Source organism: Bufo bufo, chromosome 2 (genome assembly GCF_905171765.1).
Source record: "Bufo bufo chromosome 2, aBufBuf1.1, whole genome shotgun sequence".
NCBI lineage: Eukaryota > Metazoa > Chordata > Amphibia > Anura > Bufonidae > Bufo > Bufo bufo.
Window position 1 is genome coordinate 539,712,557 of NC_053390.1, and position 25,722 is coordinate 539,738,278.

The following is a 25,722-nucleotide window of genomic DNA, read 5'->3' on the forward strand; positions in this document are numbered from 1 at the left end:
CCTCATAAAATATTTATTATTTAACATTCCCCATATGTCTACTTTATGTTAGCATCATTTTGGAAATGTCATTTTATTTTTTTAGGACGTTAGAAGGCTTAGAAGTTTAGAAGCAATTCTTCAAATTTATAAGAAAATTGCCAAAACCCACTTTATAAGGACCAGTTCAGGTCTGAAGTCACTTTGTGGGGCCTACATAGTGGATACCCCCATAAATGACCCCATTGTAGAAACTACACCCCTCAAGGTATTCAAAACCGATTTTATAAACTTTGTTAACCCTTTAGGCGTTCCACAAGAATTAAAGGAAAATGGAGATCAAATTTTAAAATTTCACTTTTTTGGCAGATTTTCAATTTTAATCAATTTTTTTCTTTAACACATCGATGGTTAACAGCCAAACAAAACTCAATATTTAATACCCAGATTCTGCGGTTTACAGAAACACCCCACATGTCATCATAAACTGCTGTATGGGCACACGGCAGGGCGCAGAAGAAAAGGAACTCCACATGATTTTTAGATGCCATGTCCCATTTGAAGCCCCCTGATGCACCCTTACAGTAGAAACTCCCAAGAAGTGACCCCATTTTGGAAACTAGGGGATAAGGTGCCAGTTTTATTAGTACTATTTTTGGGTACATATGATTTTTTGATCACTCATTATAACACTTTATGGGGCAAGGTGACCAAAAAATTGGTTGTTTTAGCACAGTTTCTATTTATTTATTTTTACAGCGTTCACCTGAGGGGTTCAGTCAAGTGACATTTTTATAGAGCAGATCGTTACGGACGTGGCGATACCCAATATGTATACTTTTTCTCATGTATTAAAGTTTTACACAATAATAGCATTTTTGAAACAAAAAAATTATGTTTTAATGCAGGGCTCGACAAATCCCAGGCGCCAGGTCGCCATGGCGACCAGAAATTTAGTCCTGGCGCTTGGGTATTTGTCAGCCCGTTTTCAAAGGTGCCCGGGCGATGGGTGAGGGAGCTGCCGTTCTGTCCGGAGGCAGCACCGTTTGAAACAGCTCCTCAGTCAGTGAGTCACAGCACACAGAGAGCGAGACGCTGGCAGCAGGCAGGGGAGGGGCTCAGGAGGAGTGTAATCTGATCCTAGAGTGGAAGCTGCTTCTGCCAGCCCCTCCCACCAACCAATCAGAGCTGAGGCAAGGACTAGCAGCTCTAGGTCACTGACACAAGTACAGGAGGGAGTCTAGAAAGAATCGAATGAGTCTCAGGTTAAAAGAATCTAAAGATCCGATTAGTTAGAGACTCATTCGATTCTTTGAGTTAAAAGAACAGGTTACACTGAGGCTGTCGGCTGATGCTTTTGTTGCAGCAGTGATCAGATTAAGGGACAGGAGCAGAGAGATAAAAGTGACAGGACACAGTTTAGATTACAGGTTGAATTAACCCTTTAGGATCAAATTGGCTTCTCAAGGAGATATACATGTTAAAAGGCATCCCTTCTTCTGTCTCATTCAGTAGCTATATAACTAAGGGTGCTTTCACACTTGCGGCAGGACGGATCCGGCAGGCTGTTCACCCTGTCGGATCCGTCCTTCCGCTGTTTCGCCGGACCACCGCTCCGTCCCCATTGACTATAATGGGGGCAGAGCTCTGGCGCAGCACGGCAGTGCATGGTGAAAGGCCGCCGGACTAAAAGTACTGCATGTCCAACTTTTTAGTCCGGCGGCCTCTCACCGCGAACTGCCGTGCTGTGCCGGAGCTCCACCCCCGTCCCCATTATAGTCAATAGGGTCCGGGGACGGAGCGGCGGTATATGCAACATGGTATACATCATTATTGGGGGGCTCAATGGAAAAGTGGGGGGGGGGAGCACTATGGGGGCACCTACTGGGGGCTTTATGACGCGGCTCCGCCTGGCTCCTAACTTTTTTAGCTGGCTCCTAGATTCCAAGGAAATTTGTCAAGCCATGTTTTAATGTGTCCATGTTCTGAGAGCTATAGTTTTTATATTTTTTGAGAGATTTTCTTATGTAGGGGCTCTTTTTTTGCGGGATGAGGTGACGGTTTTATTGGTACTATTTTGTGGGACATACGCGTTTTTGATCACTTGGTGTTGCACCTTTTGTGATGCAAGGTGACAAAAATTGCTTGTTTTGACACCGTTTTTTTTTTTTTTTTACGGTGTTCACCTGAGGCGTTAGGTCATGTGATATTTTTATAGAGCTGGTTTTTACGGACGCGGCAATACCGAATATGTATACTTTTTTTTTTATTTGTTTCACTTTAACACAATAATAGCATTTTTGAAACAAAAAAAATGATGTTTTAGTGTCTCCATGTTCTAAGAGCTATAGTTTTTTTATTTTTTGAGAGATTTTCTTATGTAGGGGCTCATTTTTTGCGGGATGAGGTGACGGTTTTATTGGTACTATTTTGTGGGACATACGCGTTTTTGATCAATTGGTGTTGCACTTTTTGTGATGCAAGGTGACAAAAATTGCTTGTTTTGACAGTTTTTTTTTTTTTGCGGTGTTTACCCGAGGGGTTAGGTCATGTGATATTTTTATAGAGCTGGTTTTTACGGACGCGGCAATACCTAATATGTATACTTTTTTTATTTTTTTTTTCATTCCTTACTTGGGGACTTTTTTTTATTTTTTTTATTTTCAACCTTTTATTTTTATTTTTTTTATTTTACACTTTTCGTCCCCCATAAGGTCATACAAGACCTCTGGGGGACATTTACTTCACTTTTTTTTTTTTTTTTCACAGTTGATTTCTCCTGTAACTAGGGCTGACATAGTAGCCCCAGTTACAGGACAAATGCACCCCTATAGAGGCTGTACAGCAGCAATCCTGCGCTGTACAGCCTCAGAGCAGGGCTGATCGAGGTCTCCGAGAGACCTCACACAGCTCCTGCACACTCCGGTCACGGCGGTCACATAGCGCTTCCTTCTCTGCAGACACAGCGCTCGGTGAGCGCTGTGTCTGCAGCGATCTACAAGGCAGGGACACCTGGGCACTGTCCCTGCCTTGTCTTAGGGTTGCCCTGCTGTCACTGACAGCGGGCAACCCGATCAGCAGCTGCACGATTAGCGTGCAGCTGCTATTTCTGAAAGGACGTTCTAAAACGTGCTTTCAGAAATAGACGTCCACCCATAGGACGTTTATATCCTATGGGCGGACGTGAAGCGGTTAATATCCGATCGGTGAGTTACTAACAACCCGCACCCCCACCGATCAGCTGTTCCCTGCAGCCTCTGATGCTGGAACTAGAATAGAACTCGGAAAGGAACAGGAAGTACAGCTCCGTTCAAAATGTAGTGGCCGTGCCGGGTTACTGCAGCACGGCTGACACTGAAGTTAATGGAAGCTAATCTGCAGTAGCCTGGCACAGCCACCACACAATTCAAAGGGCTAGTTCCAGCATCTGACTGCAGGAAACCGCTGATTGGTGGGGGTGCTGGGAATCAGACACTCTACGATAAGATATAGATGACCTATACTTTGGAGAGGTCATCAATATCAAGTGCTTGGAAAACCCTTTAACCCCTTAAGGACCGGGTCATTTTTCACCTTAAAGTATAACTGTCGTATATATTTTTTTGGAGTATTGGATTGTGGTGATTAATATCACCTTGGTGGCCCCATTTCAACTTTTCACTGTGTATTCAATTACCCCTTAATTCCACATTTTTGTTCCCTGTACTGCCTACTTTTACCTGTGCTTAAAATAGGGTTGCTAGTCTATCTGTTGAAGGATGGAGCATGCCGGCTGCGTGCAAGGTCACATTACTGACAGCCAGGGACTGTAAGTAAATGATTAAAGCCAGGTCCTCCCCAGCAGCTGATAAGTGCCTGGGCTGTGTGCACTTCTCCCTGTCCCTGCGCTTGGCAGACGCTCCCTCACTCAGCAGACCTGGAGAATGCAGAGTTGGTGCAGCGCAGACCAGGGAAGGGAGATCTGCCATCTGCTCAGTGTATAAATGAAAGCAACATGTGGTAGGAGGACCCCTTTGTGCTGCAGGGGATTAACCCTTTAGTGGGAGGGCTCTGGTTACTGACACTTTTGGGGGGCTATTGTTACTGGCTAGTGAGGGCAGGCGGGATTAGCCTCAGGGTGAGGGCAGTGGCGGCCATCTTAACTGAATAGTGAAATTGCAGTTTTATGCAGACTGGTTGACAAGGGCTGAATCTTATTAAATATGGGGTAAGTCAGTCTAATAGTAACTGATTCTGGAATATCATGTTATTAGCAACTACATACATGAAAATTGAAATTAGGGTCTAAATGTGACAGTTATCCTTTAAGGACCAAACAGATTATTGCAAATCTGACATGTGTCACTTCATGTGGTGATAACGCTTTTACTTATCCAAGCCATTCTGAGATTGTTTTCTCATCACATATTGTACTTCATGACAGTGGTAAATTTGAATCAAAATATTTCATTTTTATTTATAAAAAAAAAAGACCAAATTTACAAAAAAATAAAATTTGAAAAATTCGCAACTCTCCAAATTTCAATTTCTCCGCTTTTTAAAACAGATAGTGAAACCTCATATAATAGTTATTACTTTACATTCCCCATATGTCTACTTCATGTTTGGATCATTTTGTGAAAGCCATTTTATTTTTTGGGAACGTTAGAAGGCTTAAGTTTAGAAGGAAGGTATATGGAAGATGATAAAGAACTAGCTGACTGCCTCAATGAATACTTCTGTTCAGTCTTTACGAAGGAAAATGAAGGAAATGGACATCAGTTAGGAAAGAAGACTAATGAATCTTTTGATGCATGTGTCTTTACAGAGGAAGAGGTTCTAAGTCAGCTGTCTAAAATCAATACAAATAAGTCACAGGGGCCTGATGGGATACACCCAAAGCTATTAAAAGTGCTCAGCGGTGAACTAGCAAAACCATTAACAGATTTATTTAACCAATCACTGGCAACAGGAGTCGTCCCAGAAGATTGGAAATTAGCAAATGTTGTGCCCATTCACAAGAAAGGTAGTAGGGAGGAATCGGGCAACTATAGGCCAGTAAGCCTGACATCAATAGTGGGGAAATTAATGGAAACCATACTTAAGGAGAGGATTGTGGAACATCTAAAATCCCATGGATTGAAAGATGAAAAACAGCATGGGTTTACTTCAGGGAGATCATGTCAAACTAATCTTATTGATTTTTTTGATTGGGTGACTAAAACAATAGATGGCGGAGGTGCAGTAAGGCTTTCGATACTGTCCCACACAGAAGGCTTATCAATAAATTGCAGTCTTTGGGCTTGGACTCCCATATTGTTGAATGGATTAGGCAGTGGCTGAGGGACAGGCAACAGAGGGTTGTAGTCAATGGAGTATATTCAGACCAAGGTCTTGTTACCAGTGGGGTACCTCAGGGATCTGTTCTGGGACCCATATTGTTTAATATCTTTATCAGCGAAATTGCAGAAGGCCTCGATGGTAAGGTGTAGGGATGTCCCGATACCGATACCAGTATCGGTATCGATACCGGGCATTTGCACGAGTACTTGTACTCGTGCAAATGTCCCCGATACCAATGCCGATACCTGTGCACCGCTTCTATGTGTCCGTCCGCGGCCCCTGCATCTCCCACAGCTAACAGCTTCACAGGCAGCAGCAGGCAGTGTAATTGGAGCCTAGAGTGGAAGCTAGGCCCGCCCCTCCCCGCCCTCCAACCAATCAGAGGCAACCAGCACTGACTCACAGTGCAGGGACTCAGAGAATCGCCTGATAGTTTATTAGTTAAAAGAATCCAATGAGTCACAGACCGTGTCACCGAGTCCCTGCCAGGCTTCCTGCTCTGCGGCTCCCTGTAAGTCCGTCCGGGGGGGAAGGCATTATTAGCATAGCATGTAGTGGGGCTGTGTGTGTACAGGGTGCATGTAGCAGAGCAGGAAGCCTGGGGTGACACAGTCTCTGACTCATTCGATTCGTTTTAACTAATAAACTCTCAGACGATTCTCTGAGTCCCTGCAATAACTATAATTACATCACAGTCTGCTCCACTGCATTCACTGCAGCAGAGCTGTGTTTGCCAGGAGCGAGTCCCTCTAAAAGTGATAGTGTCTGTCTTCTATGGCCCTGGTCCTTCCCTTCCTGCCTGCAAGCTGCACATTGATCTCTAAAAGCAGGCATTAGGGCAAGAAGAAATATACATTACTGCATGATGGCCACAAGACTATTATACTGAGGGAGGGCTTCAAAAATTGTTGTCCTGACTCCTTACAGTATAACGTCTCCTTGTGGCTGCCCCCCATACAGTATAACGTCTCCTTGTGGCTGCCCCCCATACAGTATAACGTCTCCTTGTGGCTGCCCCCCATACAGTATAACGTCTCCTTGTGGCTGCCCCCCATACAGTATAACGTCTCCTTGTGGCTGCCCCCCATACAGTATAACGTCTCCTTGTGGCTGCCCCCCATACAGTATAACGTCTCCTTGTGGCTGCCCCCCATACAGTATAACGTCTCCTTGTGGCTGCCCCCCATACAGTATAACGTCTCCTTGTGGCTGCCCCCCATACAGTATAACGTCTCCTTGTGGCTGCCCCCCATACAGTATAACGTCTCCTTGTGGCTGCCCCCCATACAGTATAACGTCTCCTTGTGGCTGCCCCCCATACAGTATAACGTCTCCTTGTGGCTGCCCCCCATACAGTATAACGTCTCCTTGTGGCTGCCCCCCATACAGTATAACGTCTCCTTGTGGCTGCCCCCCATACAGTATAACGTCTCCTTGTGGCTGCCCCCCATACAGTATAACGTCTCCTTGTGGCTGCCCCCCATACAGTATAACGTCTCCTTGTGGCTGCCCCCCATACAGTATAACGTCTCCTTGTGGCTGCCCCCCATACAGTATAACGTCTCCTTGTGGCTGCCCCCCATACAGTATAACGTCTCCTTGTGGCTGCCCCCCATACAGTATAACGTCTCCTTGTGGCTGCCCCCATACAGTATAACGTCTCCTTGTGGCTGCCCCCATACAGTATAACGTCTCCTTGTGGCTGCCCCCATACAGTATAACGTCTCCTTGTGGCTGCCCCCATACAGTATAACGTCTCCTTGTGGCTGCCCCCATACAGTATAACGTCTCCTTGTGGCTGCCCCCATACAGTATAACGTCTCCTTGTGGCTGCCCCCATACAGTATAACGTCTCCTTGTGGCTGCCCCCATACAGTATAACGTCTCCTTGTGGCTGCCCCCATACAGTATAACGTCTCCTTGTGGCTGCCCCCATACAGTATAACGTCTCCTTGTGGCTGCCCCATACAGTATAATGTCTCCTTGTGGCTGCCCCATACAGTATGTCTCCTTGTGGCTGGCCCCATTCAGTATAATGTCTCCTTGTGGCTGCCCCATACAGTGTAACGTCTCCTTGTGGCTGCCCCATACAGTATAACGTCTCCTTGTGGCCCCCATTCAGTGTAATGTCTCCTTGGAATGTTATAGTTCTGTTTTTGGGCCTTTTGGTTGGTCAGTGGTCAGAAAATACATGTGTGTGTATTTTATTGTTAAAATTAGTATCGGTAATTGGTATCGGTGAGTACTTAAATAAAAGTATCGGTACTCGTACTCAGTCTTAAAAAAATGGTATCGGGACATCCCTAGTAAGGTGTGTCTTTTTGCTGATGACACAAAGATTTGTAACAGGGTTGATGTTCCTGGAGGGATACACCAAATGGAAAAGGACTTAGGAAAACTAGAGGAATGGTCAAAAATCTGGGAACTAAAATGTAATGTTGATAAGTGCAAGATAATGCACCTGGGGCGTAAAAACCCAAGAGCAGAATATAAAATCAGTGATACAGTCCTAACCTCAGTATCTGAGAAAAGGGATTCAGGGATCATTATTTCAGAAGACTTAAAAGGTAGGCAGACAATGTCATAGAGCAGCAGGAAATGCTAGCAGAATGCTTGGGTGTATAGGGAGAGGCATTACCAGTAGAAAGAGGGAGGTGCTCATGCCGCTCTACAGAGCACTAGTGAGACCTCATTTGGAGTATTGTGCGCAGTACTGGAGACCATATCTCCAGAAGGATATTGATACTTTGGAGAGAGTTCAGAGAAGAGCTACTAAACTGGTACATGGATTGCAGGATAAAACTTACCAGGAAAGATTAAAGGACCTTAACATGTATAGCTTGGAAGAAAGACGAGACAGAGGGGATATGATAGAAACTTTTAAATACATAAAGGGAATCAACTCGGTAAAGGAGGAGAGCATATTTAAAAGAAGAAAAACTGCTACAAGAGGACATAGTTTTAAATTAGAGGGGCAAAGGTTTAAAAGTAATATCAGGAAGTATTACTTTACTGAGAGAGTAGTGGATGCATGGAATAGCCTTCCTGCAGAAGTGGTAGCTGCAAATACAGTGAAGGAGTTTAAGCATGCATGGGATAGGCATAAGGCCATCCTTCATATAAGATAGGGCCAGGGGCTATCCATAGTACTCAGTATATTGGGCAGACTAGATGGGCCAAATGGTTCTTATCTGCCGACACATTCTGTGTTTCTATGTTTCTAAGCAAATCTTGAAATTTTTCAGAAAATTTCCAAAACCCACTTTTTAAGGACCAGTTCAGGTCTGAAGTCACTTTGTGAGGCTTACATAATAGAAACCATCCAAAAATGACCATTTTAGAAACTACACGCCTCAAGGTATTAAAAACTAATTTTACAAATGTTAACCCTAGGTGTTTCACAAGAATTAATGGAAAATAGAGATGAAATTTCAGAATTTCACTTTTTTGGAAGATTTTCCATTTTAATAATTTTTTCCCCCGCTAACAAAGCAAGGGTTAACAGCCAAACAAAACTCAATAGTTATTGCCCCGATTCTGTAGTTTACAGAAACACCCCATATAATCTTAAACTGCTGTATGGCCACACGGCAGGGCACAGAAGGAAAGGAACGCCATATGGTTTTTGGAAAACAGATTTCACTGGGATAATTTTAACTTGCCACGTCACATTTGAAGACCCCCTGATGCACCCATAGAGTAGAAACTCAAAAAAATTACCCCATTTTGGAAACTACGGGATAAGGTGGCAGTTTTGTTGTTACTATTTTAGGGTACAGATGATTTTTGGTTGCTCTAAAAGGTAACACAAAATAGCTGTTTTGGCACCGTTTTTATTTTTTGTTATTTACAACGTTCATCTGACATGTTAGATCATGAGCTATTTTTATAGAGCAAGTTGTTACGGACGCGACAATACCAAATAGGACTACTTTTTTTGGTTGGTTGTTTCAGTTTTACATAAAGCATTTTTGAAAAAAAAATAAAGATTTTTTAGTGTCTCCATATTCTGAAAGCCATAGTTTTTTTTATTTTTTGGGCGACTGTCTTATGTAGGTGCTCATTTTTGTCAGTATGAGATGACCGTTTGATTGCCACTATTTTGGCGTGCGTATTGATCGCTTGCTATTACACTTTTTGTGATGTAGTGACAAAATGGCTTTCTTTTTGATACCATTTTTTTTTTTTTTTTTTACGGTGTTCTCCTGAGGGGTTAGGTCATGTGATATTTTTATAGAACAGGTCGTTACAATATCTAATATGTATACTTTTTTTAATTAAAGTTTTATACACTAATATTTCGAAACAAAAAATAAATAAAAATCATGTTTTAGTGTCTCCAATCCATAGTGGTTTTTTTTTGGGCTATTCTCTTAGGTAGGGTATCATTTTTGCAGGATGAGATGACCGTTTGATTGGTACAAATTTGGGGTGCGTATGACTTTTTGATCACTTGCCATTACACTTTTTGTGATGTAAAGTGACAGTAGTTTTTTTTTTTACGGTGTTCATCCGAGGGGTTAGGTCATGTGGTATTTTTATACAGAGATACCCAATATGTATACTTTTTCTTTTTTGCATTTAACACAAAAGCATTTTTGAAACAAAAAAAATATCATGTTTTAGTGTCTCCATAGTCTGAGAGCCATAGTTTATTTTTTGGGCGATTGTCCTAAGTAGGGGCTTATTTTTTGCAGGATGAGGTGACGGTTAGATTGGTACCATTTTTGGGGGCATACGCCTTTTTGATGTTGCACTTTTAGTGATGCAAGGTGACAAAAATGGCTTTTTTGACAGTTTGTATTAACTTTTTTTTATGGTGTCTATCGGACGGAGTGGACCATGTGACATATTTATAGAGCCGGTCGTTACGGACGCGGCAATACCTAATATTTTTTATTATTATAAAATCAGGGGAAAGGGCGTTTTTTTTTTTTTTAAATTGAAACTTTTTTTTATTGAAAACACTTTTTTTTTAACTTTATTTCTGTCCCACTTTGGGACTTCAACTTTTGGTGGTCTGATCCCCTCTGCAATGCATTAAAATACATCTGTACTGTAATGCATTGCCTGTTAGTGTATTACACAGAGTAGTACACCAACAGGTTGCCTAAGAGACCCAGCCTGAATCTCCTGGGCACCCGTAGAAGGCAGGTCCTGATGCCGTACAAGGCATTGGGCAGCCTCTCTACGGCATCGGGTGGCCTTGTCACACATCGGGTCCCCGCCACAGCAGTGCGGGGACCAGATGCGCTCCTTCACCCGCCGCAAACCACTTCTATGTCGCAGTCAGCGCTGACCGCGGCATAGAAGGGGTAAACAGCGTTGTCGGCGGATACAGCAGGGGCCCGGCTATCAGGGACTGCCGGTCCCCTGCAGTGATCAGGCGGGCGCAGCTCCTGCACCCGCCCGATCAGCCCGCCGTGCATATACGGCGGAAGGCATTCTGGCAATGCATCCCCCGCCGTACATGCACATAATTTTGCGTTAAGGGTTTAAAGGCTACTTTCACACTTGCGATAATTCTGGTATTGAGATCCGGCAGATGATATCAATACTGGAATTAAACGGATCAGTTTTCATTTTGCACATGAGGATGCATCCGTTCCGTCGTGTTAAATCAAAACGGGAAAAAACTGATCCATCAATAAATACATTGAAAGTCAATGGATGACCGGTGTAATTTTTTGACCAGACACACAACCACAGCTTATATCCGTTTTGTGTCCGGTCACAAAATGGAATGCTTACGGAATGGAGGACATCCTGACCGGATCTCTTTCCATGCAGAATGCATGAGGACTAAACGGAAACATTCTTTTTCGGTATTGAGATCCTCTGTCGGATCTCAATACCGGAAAACAACAACACAAATGTGACAGTAGCCCAAGCGAAATGCTATATCAAAATTTTAAGCAATTTGTGGAGAATGGCTAGATACTCAGGCACGTTGTGTCCATTCAAATGTTGGGAATACTCACATTTGTAGCAAACTCAGATTAATGTATGCGTCTCTCTTGCTTTGCGATGTATTGTGTTATTCCTATGCAATATTGGATATTCTTACTCTACTTCATTGCATCTGACTATAAGTATAACAGACATACGTGACGGAAAAAACCTCCCTTTTTGCGATTTCTGTCAGAGAAAGATGTGCTGCCGATGGCTGGTATGTGTACATGCAGCAGTTATCAGGAACAGGACTGACGTAGTAGATCTCCATCATCCTATTCTACTCGTTTAGACACGTAGGAAGAATACCAGAGAGAAACAATCACCTTACATTTAGGAGGTCATTAAGAAATTGTTGTTTGAAATATTGGAAATCAAAGTACAAATCCGGCCACACTGAGGGGCCACTTCTAGGGGTCAAATGTTACGTGACTGTTCACACTAATTTTTGTCTGTGCTTTAAGACACGCCACATATTTTCACCAGTAAGAGAAGCATCAGAATTCAGATCTAGCCTACAAAATAATTTCATCAGCCAGAACATGGAAGCAGCGGCTTCCATTAGTCATTCAGACCTCAATTACTTTACTTCCACTCTTCTTGCCAAACACATGGCACATTTAAGATGTAATTACTCTTACTTGTGTTTAAGGCAGAGAAATTCTATTAAGTGAAAGACAAAATAAAAATCCATACAAACATCTGCTATACGGTAAAAGAAACCTCACAGATGGCTAAGTTAAGCATTTACCAGTAAGTGGGAACAAACCGCCACGGATCCTACGACCTTTAATATAGAAGGATGTAGAAGGGGGAAATCAAGTAAAATGTTCCTCTGACCACAGATCTAAAAGGTGGTCATACAGATTAGGCCTCATGCACACAACCGTTCCGTTTTTTGCGGTCCGCAAATTGCAGATCCACAAAACATACCCGTGTGCCTTCCGCAATTTGCGGAACGGAACAGGCGGCCCATTGTAGAAATGCCTATTCTTGTCCACAAAACGTTATATATTTCTTTGCGGGGCTACGTAACGGAGCACCGGATGCAGACAGCACACGGAGTGCTGTCCACATCTTTTGTGGCCCCATTGAAGTGAATGCGGCTCGGATGCGGACCAGAACAACGATCGTGTGCCTGAGACCTTAGGCTAATGTTGGCCAAACCAGTGGACCATCTAATGTGTGTGTGGGGTGTCCTGACATTGCCACAAAGGCGGAGAAAGTTGTCACGCATGGGGATAAGCCGCCACTGGGGGCGTCTGGCAGTGGCTTATTCACCCGAGGAGAAGGTCTATGGCCACCTTAAAGGGGTTTTCCGGGACTTCATTATCAACGGCCTATCATTAGTATAGGACCTCAATATCAGATCAGTGGAGGTCTGACATCCCACCAATCAGCTGTATCAGGCGGCAAAGAAAACTATACAGTGGACAGTTAGAAGCTATTTAGTGGCTATGCCAGAGTAGGGCTGCACGATATGGGAATTTTGTGCGATTGCGATTAGGGCCCTAAAAATTGCGATAACGATATGCGATGCAATATTTTAAGGGAATTGTGCTAGAGGTCTATTTGCTTGGATTTTCTCATATGAGCCGCTGACGTGGCTGGGTATGGCGCTGTTATGTGGGGGACCTGCGGAGGACACCGTTGTGGGGGACCTGCGGAGGACACCGTTGTGGGGGACCTGCGGAGGACACCGTTGTGGGGGACCTGCGGAGGACACCGTTGTGGGGGACCTGCGGAGGACACCGTTGTGGGGGACCTGCGGAGGACACCGTTGTGGGGGACCTGCGGAGGACACCGTTGTGGGGGACCTGCGGAGGACACCGTTGTGGGGGATGTGTGCTATGACACATGGAGCCACGAGGGGGGCCAGCATAAGACACACATATGGTATCTTATGCTGGTCCCCCTCATGGCCCTATGTGTCCCCTCATGTGTCCTAAACTGCGCACATAACTCTCCTATTCATAAAATGGCCAGCCTCTGTACTATCACTCACTATGAATGCACTGCAGAGAGCGGCAGCGAGCGAGCCGGCCGGCGCGTGACTGACATCACTGTCACGCTCCTCCCACTTAATTCAGGAAGCAGGAGCGTGACTAAGTGACGTCAGTCACGCGCCGGCCACCTCGCTCGCTCCCGCCCGCAGCAGTGCATTCATCGTGAAAGTAAGTACAGAGGCTGGCCATTTTATCAATAGGACAGAGGACATTTTATCAATAGGGGCCCCTTCATATATAATCGCGGCATTTTCAGGTCGGCCGAATCGCCATATCGCATTTGCCGATTATCGCGATTCGATTATTTTTGCGATATATCGTGCAGCCCTATGCCAGAGTATAAAGTGGGAGCTGAGCCACAGTATGCTGGACACTACTAAGTGGATGGCACCTTCTGACCACTACTGCGTTTCCAGTGCCTGCCCAAAAGAGTTGATCAGTGGAGAAGTGTCATGTCAGACCCCCACAGATCTGATGATGATGATGACCACCTTCCTGAGGAGAATCCAATGTGAACAGCACTCCAAGTACAAAGTTGGTGGGTTCCTGTCTCCTGGGGTAAGGGTTCAATTCCCCATAAATGGAAATAATTAGATGGATAGACCAACCTATAAGAAAAAACCTCAAATTGGGTATATAGATACACTGGGATCTAGTATGATATACTGAGCCAACCAACAAAAAAAACAATAACCCCATATAGAATAAGAGAGTACACATAAAATATATGTAGTTTATTAGACACATTAAATGACAATAAATATAACATAAAGGCACAAAGTAAAGGGGGTCGTGGTGCGCCCCATGTGGTGGGACCAAAATCAACCTCCCTCACATATACCGGACTAACAGGGATAAGGGGGTCACAGACATTGGGTATAAAGCTGCATACTAATGGGAGAGCTGTAAGTTCACCCAAAGTAACCTATAACCATGTGTATGCTACATTCAATAATACTAAAAAGTCAATGTGGTCACACACAGCAAACCTACCCCCCCAATGGTAACATAGATGGCAATCCGATAAATGCGGATTACCAAATAGTAACACAATCAAGGGCAGAGCAGGAATGCTGTGTGTAAGCAATAAATCATACTGAATTAACAAAGTAACAATGCATGAAACAAAAACACAAATTACCCATGGTATGCTGGAACCCAAGGTCTGACCAGAGCTGCACCTCGACGCGCGTTTCGCCGAGAAGGGCTTCGTCAGGAGGTAAAGATAACAAACAGTGTCCATCTTTAAATAGTGTGGTCCACAAGTGCCAGCTGTATACCCAATGTCTGTGACCCCCTTTTCCCTGTTAGTCCAGTATATGTGAGGGAGGTTGATTTTGGTCCCACCACATGGGGCGCACCACCACCCCCTTTACTTTGTGCCTTTATGTTATATTTATTGTCATTTAAAGAGGATCTTTCACCGATTATTACACTATGAACTAACTATACAGACATGTAGAGCGGCGCCCAGGATCTCACTGCACTTACTATTATCCCCGGGCGCCGCTCCGTTCTCCAGTTATGCCCTCTGGTATCTCCGCTCACTAAGTTATAGTAGGCGGAGATTCCAGTCACTAAGTTATGGTAGGCGGAGTCTGCCCTTGTTCTGCTCTAGCGCTGGCCAATCGCAGCGCAGAGCTCACAGCCTGGGAGGTTTTTTTCTCCCAGAATGTGAGTTCTGCAATGCGATTGGCCAGCGCTTCAGAAGAACAAGGGCAGACTCCGCCTACCATAACTTAGTGACTGGAGATACCAGAGGACATAGCAGGAGAACGGAGCGGCGCCCAGGGATAATAGTAAGTGCAGTGAGATCCCCGGGCGCCGCTCTACATGTCTGTATAGTTAGTTCATAGTGTAATAATCGGTGAAAGGTCCTCTTTAATGTGTCTTTAATAAACTACATATATTTTATATGTGTGCTCTCTTATTCTATATGGGGTTATTGGTTTTTTTGTTGGTTGGCTCAATAATTAGATGGAGACAGCGCGTCCCTTGTGTTAATTTATTCCATAGAACTAACACAAGGGACATGCTGTCTCCATCTAATTACTTCATTTTGACTACCCTGAGGAGAGGCCACCAATATCTAAATCAATAGAAACCTTTTTTAGGCCACCTGCACACGTTGTAAAATACCTGCGTTTTTCAGCGCGGATCCCCAAGCGGAAAATCCGCAGTACAGTACCAGCAAGCGTATGAGATTCATGTACACTTTGCAGATTTTTTTCCGTGCAGAAATTGATCAGCTTTGTGGATTTCCAAATACAAAAGCATGGCAATTATGTTTGCGGATTTCACCCTTTTCCAATGAACGGTGAGATCTGCGGCAAAAGCACATCTAATCTTCAAATCTAAATGGCGGATTTTGGTGCGTATATGGTGCAGAACTGCACATAAATCAGTGTGGATCTTATGTGCATTCACCCGCACGCGTGTGCAAGAAGCCTTAAAGGGGCTATTCACTTTGCGGAATTTCTACTTGGCAGAAGGCTCTCTTTACAATAAGCTGACCACTAAGTGCCTCTAAGTCACTAAGGCCTCGTTCACATTTCCATTTCCCACCGCGCTGTCTGGATTTTCTGCAGACACAACTTCATTGATTTTAATATGTCTGTTCACATATCAGTAGTTTTTATGTTACTGACAATGGGTCAGAGAAAAAAATATAATAAAATAGCGGACAGCCATGCGGCCCAAACATGGACCCATTCACTTCAATGGGCTGCAAAAGATGCGGACAGCACTCAGTGTGTTGTCCGCATCCGTTGCTCCGTTCCATGGTTCGCAAAAAAAATATAACCTATCCTAGTCTTGTCCGTTTTGTGGACAAGAATAGGCAGTTATATTAAGGGCTGTCCGCGCCGTTCCGCAAATTGTGGAACGCACACGGACGCCATCCGTGTTTTGCGGATCGTCAATTAGCGGACCGCAAAACACACAACAGTCGTGTGCATGAGGCATTAGGATACATGCACACGAACGTTGTTTGTTTCCGTGTCCGTTACTTTTTTTTGCGGATAGGATGCGGACCCATTCATTTCAATGGGTCCGCAAAAAATGAGGACAGCACAGTGTTCTGTCCGCATCAGTATGTCCGTTCCGTAGCTCCGCAAAAAAAATAGAACATGTCCTATTCTTGTCCGTTTTAGCCATTGTTACAATAGATTCACAAAAAAAAAAAAAAAAAAAACACGGATGGCATCCGTTTTTTGGGCGCATCCGCAATGCAGGACCGCAAAACACATACGGTCGTGTGCATGTAGCCTTAGGCCTCATGCACACGGCCATTGTGTGTTTTGCGGTCAGCAAATTGCGGATCCGCAAAACACGGATCTGCCTATTCTTGTCTGCAAAACGGACAATAGGACAGGTTCGATGTTTTTTGTGGACCACAGAACGGAGCAACGGATGCAGACAGCACATGGAGTGCTGTCCGCATCTTTTGCGGCCCCATTGGAGTGAATGGGTCCGCATCAGAGCCGCAAAAACTGCATCTCGGATGCGGACCAAAACAACTGCTGTGTGCATGAGGCCTTAGGCTATATGCTCTATTTTTTTTGCGGAATGGAACAACGGACGCGGATAATAAACGGTTGACTATCCGCATTTTTTAACAGCTCCATAGAAATGAATGGGTCCGTATCCTACCCGCAAAACAAAAACAGAACGGACGCGGGAACAAAATAAGTTTGTGTGCATGTAGCCTTAGGCTACATGCACACGATCGTATGTGTTTTGCGGTCTGCAAATTGCAGATCTGCAAAAAAAGATGACATCCGTATGGCATCCGTTTATTTTATGCGGATCCATTGTATATGCCTATCCTTGTCCGCAAAACGGTCAAGAATAGGACATTTTCTATTTTTTTTTTTTGCAGGGCTACGGAACGGACATATTGATGCGGACAGCATACGGTGTTTTTGCGGACCCTTTGAAATGAATGGGTCCGCATCCTATCCGCAAAGAAACGGACACGGAAACAAACAACGTTCGTGTGCTTGTAGCCTTAGGGCTCGTTCACATGACAGTGTGAAGCCAGTGCCCGTGCTGTGGAGCGCAAACTGCGGTCCGCAATGCACGGGCACCGACCGTGGCCCAGCCGCATGGGGATCGTGGACCCATTCACTTGAATGGGTACGCGATCCCTCCGTTCCGCAAAAAGATAGAGCATGTTCTATCTTTTTGAGGTGCGGAGGCACGGAACGGAACCCCAGAAAGTACTCCGTAGTGTTCCGTATCTCCGGATTTGCGGACCCATTGAAGTGAATGGGTTCGCATCAGTGATGCGGAATGCACATGAAACGGTGCCCGTGTATTCCGGATCCGCAAATGCGGTCCGCAATACGGCAACGGGCACCACACGTTTGTGTGAACGACCCCTTTCTGTGAAAAATCACTGACACAAGGATGGCGTCAGTGTTTGGTCCATTTTCCACTGACCATTTATAGGAGATACTCTGGAAATTAATTTTCAGGTTGAGCCGTCTCCATGGAATACGGATGACACATTGAGGGCAAAAAACAGACACTTGGACCAAACACGGATTCTTCACAGATGAAACATGGACAGATTTTTTCATGGATGTCAAAATGTGAACGAGGCCCGAGGGTTCGATTTTGCTGCAGAGCCACCACTGGGTCATTTAAGCAATCCTTAGTTTCCATTATAACCAATAGGCTTTCTGTGTAATGCTTGACAAGACATTGCTCTTTGTAATCACTCTCCAGATGAAGACCTGGAACGTTTTCAAACTGAACAGCCCCTTTAAAATCCTTTGGTGCTGAAAAGGTTTCCGATAATGCAAATGTGGCAACCACTGGTTTGATTGACATCTTGATGAGAATGACAAGGCAGACATGCAGTAACAAATCTCTGGGAAGCCATGGACGTCACACATCAACCTATTACATACAAGAGCATTTGGACTGGATCTCTTTGAACTGATGAACTTGGACAGCAGCCTAAATACACAGGTCTATATCAGCAATGGACCAAATACCATTTGGACCAGTGTCACCATTCCAGTTTACAGAAAAAAAGACAATGTAGCAGCGCCCTGCGAATCAGATAAAGTACAATAATGCCATAGTCACAAAAATTATAGTGCTAATGCTACGCTTATTTATAAAGCGAGATGCTTGGCAAATGCATTTTGTACAAAACCATCTGAGCGGATCCAACACTTCCTGAACTTTATGGCGGCCATTATGGCGCATAACAGGTAGTATTTAGTGTTAGGACCCGTCTTACAGAGATCGCCTTGACGTTCGGCAGACGGGCTCAGATGGTTTTTTACTAAATGCATTTGCCAAGCATCTCACTTTATAAATAAGCGTAGCATTAGCACTATAATTTTTGTGACTATGGCATTATTGTACTTTGTCTGATACGCAGAGTGCTGCTGCATTGTCTTTTTTTCTCTAGGTCTTTGCCATGGCAGCGTGCACCTGCGCACTGGGAGGTGCTGACTAACCCCCCTTTTTTTTTTTCATATTCCAATTTACATACATACATTTTTATAAAAAGGTACACTAGCATAGAATACCCGAGGTCAAAAGGACATGCCTGACCTCCATCGGGTTAAAGGTGCCCTATAGATACATTTGATGTACATACCTAGAACTTTCCCAGCACATAAACCACATGTAGGACTGAAACGTAATGTGAACAAAGCCTTCTGTCACTCTTTGCAAAGCTACTATAAGAAACAAAAAAAAAATCGCAAGAAGTTCAGCACCAATTGCACGCTTCTGCCAGTATGCCGTAAATCCAAAATTTAAGAGAGAATTACACCAAAGATCAAAAGTGGGTACATTTCATTTCAGAACATCAATTTATTCTACAAAAGCCAGCCAAAAACCCCTGAGAGTTTAAAAAAAGGAGGACGAGAAATGAATACCAGAGTTCAAAGCAGGCTACTTCCATTAGTAACTGTATGGTCAAGAAAATATGTGGAACTCTACTGGACTACAGCAGGAGGGGACAACCTGCGGAAGATCTTGGGGGGCCAATCCTGGTTGTGCCAAAGTGCACCAATTTGCAACACTTTTTAGACAGGTTTTAGGTGCAGACACATTAGTAAATCTGGGCCACTGTTCTCTTCCCATCTTCAAGCTGTATCAGAGCACTAAGGAATCCAAAAAGTACCAAAGGTAAAAGAAAACATGCAAATGGAAAAGGAAGTCATTTTCCTGCAGAAACCACTGATCACGAGCACAATCAACTTCTACTTTAGGCTGGCTTTCCTAGACCATGTACAGTCTAACTATTTAGGACTTCACTGAAGGGACATGTCTATCAATTTCCTTAAAATCACTTTTTAATACCCTATGGGGAGATTTATCAAGACCACCACTTTCAGTGCCCCGCACTGCTGGAGGGATGCACCTAATTTATCATGAGGCGCACCGCTCGTCATGAATTAGATGCGTCAGCAAGCAGTAATCTGCACCTAAACAGAAATCTACGACCGCTCTCAGCCGCCATAGACTTCCGAATTCATTAGGGCCAGAAAACGGGCTAAAATGAAGATTAATGTGTTGTACCTGCTGGCCATGCCCCCTCCCTCACCACACCACCTTTTGGAAAATTGTCGAGAATGGCGTAAAGACAAATTTTTATCACAAGTGGCTTTTAAGAAGTCGCAAACACATGTTTTCTTGTTTTCTGCCACTTTTAAGGTGCAGAGAGATAATCAATTTCCCCTTAGATCAGTTATGGCTAACCTCCGGCACTCCAGCTGTGGTAAAACCATGACTCCCAGCATGCTCCATTCATTTCTATGGAGTTCTGAGAACAGCCAAGCAAGTGTGCATCTTGGGAGTTGTAGTTTTACCACAGCTGGAGTGCCAGAGGTTAGCCATCCCAGCACTAGATGTTAATATTCTACATGTTTTTTTTTAAATTAAATGCAGATTTTCTAGATAATATTTTTTAAGTCACTCCACATATTCTACTTCCTGTCCTGGCTCTTTAACTTCCTCTTTGGACTTAGCATGGCAACTCACCTCAATTGATTTTCTCAGTCAGACCATCACTCTGACCAGAGATAGGACCCCCATGTAGTGACTCAATTAGAGCATCATAAATTACACTAATCAATGCAATACTCTTCTATAAGTATCTTTATCTAGGCCTGTCAAAGAGCTGTCATTGCTATCCTAATTCTACACCCCCCAATTTCATGAAGCTTACCCTTGAGATAACATCCTCCATTTACTGCACAGTAAACAGACAATGGATTACCTATTTGTATAGGAGGTCTTATCATTGGTGTGGACTGCTAAAGAGGAGCTATATTTTGTATTTCATATTCAATGGTATACTACTGCCGAACTGGGGGGCAGTAGAAAAAAAACCTCCTCATTTCTGAAGGAAGCACACACTATATAAGGCCGAGTTCACACCTGCATTGGTTCTTCATGCAGACCTACTTTTCCAGTCAAAATGCCAGAAACCACCACTGAAACCCACATCCAGCTATGCATTACAAGTCCTATAAGTGGAAGCCACAATACAGAAGTGAAGCAAGCCAAAAAGGTGTTACTTTCATGATATTTTTTTTCCCCCTTCTCACTCTTGAGGTCCTAGTCTATGGAGACAATTACTAATATGACTGATAACACTGAGTAGCCTAATGACTTCACACTGCAGATTTTGACACTGTCAAAATCCATCCACACCCACTTATGATGGCCAAAGTTATTTACTGTAGTCTCGTGTGACTTCTGAGATGACGAATTTCACCTCGCCGGAGACCATACATTTGAATGCTGTACGGAGACGGATCTCTGTACAGCATTCAAACTAAGTTTTGACCGAACCGACTTCGGATCTATGATCCAAAGCTCACTTCCCTCAACCCTACTCACTACACATTACACTCTGGCACTGGTATATACTACATATTAATGAGTGTTCCCATCAGGCTGCTCAGCCATGACGGCATATCACAGGCAGGCTCACATTATTATCATCTATTGTAAATGTGTATGTAGTGAGGCTTTGCTGCCCCCTCCCCGGCAGCTCTGCAAGTGGAGTGAACCAGTCCTGCTCACATCCTAGGGCAGGTTGCTGGTGGCCATTATAAATCATTCCCGCAGAAACCCTATAACTGCAGTTGTGACTACACACAGGGTTTGCTTGTAGTCTGTAACTATGATCTTTTGGGTTCCAGACTAGTGGCACTTTATGACAACTTGAAGACTTACATTTACTTGCTAATCTGGCCAGCAAGCTTAAACAAGTAAAACCAGATCAATATTGCAATGTATGTAGTCATACACACAAAGGGGATATGAAAATACCCAAAATGCTAATAATAGGAGGACATATTCCAGTAAAAGAGAAATGAAAGAGGTATAGTTCTCCCTAAGAATACATTCATGTGTGGAGCTTTTCTATTAACAAGGGGAATTTTTGCATTTTGTCCTGCATTTCTGAAGGAAAACCCATCAGCTGGGTATTGTCCCTCCCATGCCACCAGGAGTACCGGACGTTTCTGCTCCTGATGTGTCCAATGGTGTCCTAAAGGGGTTGTAAAGCCTTGATGCAGAAAACTCCTGGGTTCCTAACCTGTGCCCCTTACAGAAAAAGCTCCACTCACTTATCTGCAGTCCTGCCACTGCTCCGGTCCCAGCCTGTAGACCAGGAGGCAACTTTGAGGTGACCGTGACCACTGTGGCCAACATAGGCCTCAGTGGCATGAACAATACTTTTTTTTTTTTGTCCCCCTAGGATGCAATGTGTTTACCACTGCAGTCTATGGGAAAATCACTGCATAGCTATTAGGCCAAGCCACAAGAACTTTCCTACGACAGGCCTGGAAGCAATCTTGTGTGTGGGGGCGTATTCCTGGTAAATAACCGAACACAGACCACCTTTCTCCTCTAGAAATGGGCATTCCTTTGGTTACCAGCATGAGTCTCTGCAGATTTGCACCAAAGGTACACTGGTGAACTGTGTGCGTTTTTTAGGGGTTCTCCGACTCTTAGTAACTGATGGCCTATCCTCTGGAGGAACCCACGCCGATCAGCTGTTTAAAAAAGCCCCAGCACGGCTGTGAGCACAGTCGTTTCATACTCTATGCAACTCGCATCACGACCATAGGTCACGTGGCCCAGACGCAGCTCAGCCCCCACGTGCCCGATAGTTGTGACGTCAGCAGCCTAGGGTAAGCAACGAGAAGGACGCAGCACTCACAGGAGAACATGGGCTCTCACAAAAAGCTCTTTGGCGGGTTGTCAAAGCCTCACCGATTACATGCCAGTGACCTATCCAGAAGTAAGGACATCAATAACAAAGTCGGATAATCCCTTTAAACTTTACTTACTCAAAACCAGACACCCCATTCTGCTTCTTGGTGGAATCCACTTGAGTACTAGATCTTTTTCCAAACACCAATTGTGTGAGCCTTATTAAAGAAAATAATGGGGATGGGATTTTTTTTTTCATATGCCTTTCAATAAGGATGGGATTTATACTGTACACAGGCGTATTGTATAGTACCACCAGTGTGAAAAATCACCCCAGGCTGCAGCTTTGATCCCCAAGTTTTAACAGAAGGGTTTTTAGGCTGGGTGTCCCATGGTGCAATTTCACCCTTATGGTTTTAAGCTTTGCATTTTAACAGAACCTATAAAAAGGAAATGGACGAAGCTCCCCAAAGGACTTGTTACCTTTATTCGTGAAAAAGAGACATATCCTCTAATAAAAACTCTCCGATATGTCATATCTTACGAAAAAGGTAGACGTATTGCAACCCAGCAAGAAATACACACATCGCTGGCTACCGAAAACGCACTAAGAGTCCATTCACACGTCCGTTGTTTCTTTCCTGATCTGTTACGTTTTTTGCGGAACAGAGACTGGACCAGATCTGTTCTGCAAAAAACAGAACAGATCAGGAAAGAAACAACGGACGTGTGAATGGACCCTTATACTGAGACTATCTTCAGGAAAACAAACCAATGTCAAAGCTCTGATCATTCCATATCTACTGCCATACATCGGAGGCCACATCTCAAACCGTATGCTCTATATTACAGACTACGATACTTACAGTTGTCCATCAGGACATTTACTGCAGAAACACCTATGATACCCAGACCCATCTGAAGAAAAGGGCCCCAAGCGCCGTCCACCAAGAATAGAAAGCTGACTGCTCACGTGAGGCTCCCTCCACTTGCTTCTATGGGACTATCAAAATTCCACACCGTATTATAGAAGAGCAAAGTGGATGAGATTTTACCATGGCTTTGGAAAGCGCAAGGTGATATCTGTTGTGTGGCAAAATCTACCGTGGTTTTTTTCTGCTCAGTTTATGCCACATTTGGTACCCTTAAAGAGGAATGCCGTCACATTATGATCAGTGAGGGGCCAGCCTCTGGGAGCCCCACCAATTGTGAGAAGGCTGCAGTGCCTCTTCACCATTATCCACTTGAATGGACCTAGGAAAAAACTGTGAAGGGGATGCATGGCTGCCCCAATCATTTTCAGAATCGATGGGGGTCCAAGTCATAAAGTGGTGGCGTATCCTAGCAATCTACCATCACATTAGGAGCTGAAAATACTCCTTTAATGAAAGCTGCTGAGAGCGCTACATAAATAGGCTATGGCGTAGGTGATGATGATGGACAGGGCACATACAACGCTGAGACGGTGAGTCAGAAGTGCGTCAATCTGGACCATAGAAGGACAGAACTACTGCCTGGAGAAAGCCAACTGCGGAACCCGTTGGGCACACAGCTGGTTTGCGGTCCGCTGGCGTGATGTTTTGATGGTACGAGTGATTTATTAACTGCGTATCTACTATTATTTCACATCTTTTCTTATAAGAACTGTATATCTACGTGTCAAGTATTATCCGCACATCCTGCTGCCTTTCGAGCATACGGACTCCGCCATTTTTTACATCTTATTTGGTCTGTGCCATTTTATAGGCGTTTACTGCTTAGCTACTAAAGCCGAAACAGTGGGCAACTATGGCGGCTGTCTGTACCCCGCAGAGTAATAAAACCACAAATGATTCCGTAATCTGCTGAGGAGCTGGTGGCACATCCATCACATGCACCCACCACAAGGTTTCCAGGTAAGCACAGTAGGACGGGTGTATGACCTGCAGCAGATGGCGGTGCATGTTTCACCAGGTGTACCGTACTGATCCTATGCCAGGCTGTACCCAGCGTGGTTCATGCCCACTGACATACATAAGGCCTCCTACACACAACCCATTCATTTCTATAGGGCCCGACAGTCCATTCCTAGTGATGCTGATTGGCAGGACTAAAGTATGGACCTGGTCAGGTGGGCAAGGCCTCACAGGTCTGCCCACTGTTCCCTGCCCCAGCAGACAGTCCTCCTCATTTTGCTGCTGGACTGACATGCCCAAAAGACGGCTACCAGGTGCGGAGATGGTAAAGCTGGTGACCAGGGAGCCATTCTCCGCACAGAGCACACATATGCGGATAGGAGGCCGGCAGCCAGGGAGGGGTCGCCAGATCCGTCAGCAGCAGGAATGAGGGAGGCTGCACACTGCAAAGCCCTATGGACATATACTGCTTCCTGCCCCATCAGCCATGACCCCACACATGCACCCTGCCGCAGCTCACCCGTTCCTCTTGGGCCGTTAGGTGGTTCTCCGCCATGTTGCTTCGCGGCTCCGGTTCTCCGGCACATCCGGACACCTCCAGTGGCTCCGAGCTCGGGACGGCCGCGGCAGAGGTCGGGACTCTGCTCCTCTCCGGCCCTGCACAGCAACACACCGAGCTCCCTGCACCGACGTCAGAGTGGCCGCCGAGCGTCCCGGCCTCTCCTCCTCCCTTTGGACCAGGAGAGAGGCGAGGCCGTGACGAAGCGGGGATGGAGCTGCCCATGGAGCAAGGGCGGGGTTTCCGCGGCCATCTTTGATTTGGGAAGAGGCTTGATTGAATGCAGCGCGACCACCGTGGGGATGTTTTCCTCAGAGAGATAGAGGAGATGTCATATATTAACCAAACAGCCGACGAAGAGCCGTGTATAGGATGGGACGGGCTGGCCTTCCCGGCCGGGGCGGCAGTGGCGACATGCATGTGTGCACGTGCAGGGCGCGAGAACGTGTCAGACATGTCAGAGTGGGGGGAGGCGTCTCACCTCAGTGTTCAGGAGGCATGGAGACCTGCTGGGGTGTACAAGCGTCCCGTACTACAGCAGAGGCATAGGCACTGAGGAGGAACCCTGTATGCTACATACTGACTGCTTCCATGTGAACTTGCAGGGGCGACCTAAAATGGCCCTGGGAAAAACTAAGAGAGGCCCTATCTTGGACCAGCAATACCACAGTGCAGCACAGAATACCGCCCCAGCAGAACCAAATACCACAGTGCAGCACAGAATACCGCCCCAGCAGAGCCAAATACCACAGTGCAGCACAGAATACCGCCCCAGCAGAACCAAATACCACAGTGCAGCACAATATACTGC

The 25,722-nt window shown here is 45.0% G+C and overlaps 1 protein-coding gene across 2 annotated transcripts in view; it reads right to left on the reverse strand.

Moving 5' to 3' along the window:
* Positions 1-25,159, reverse strand: part of LOC120989736 (tyrosine-protein phosphatase non-receptor type 9-like) — a 68,491-nt gene extending 43,332 nt beyond the window's left edge. Inside the window, exon 1 of one of the 2 annotated variants that reach the window (XM_040418028.1) lies at positions 24,873-25,159. In XM_040418028.1, coding sequence (XP_040273962.1) covers positions 24,873-25,136 — 264 coding nt within the window. In that variant the 5' untranslated portion in view covers positions 25,137-25,159. The remainder of the gene's footprint in view (positions 1-24,872) is intronic. The other variant, XM_040418029.1, reaches the window with a different exon arrangement.
* Positions 25,160-25,722: the final 563 nt, after the last annotated feature.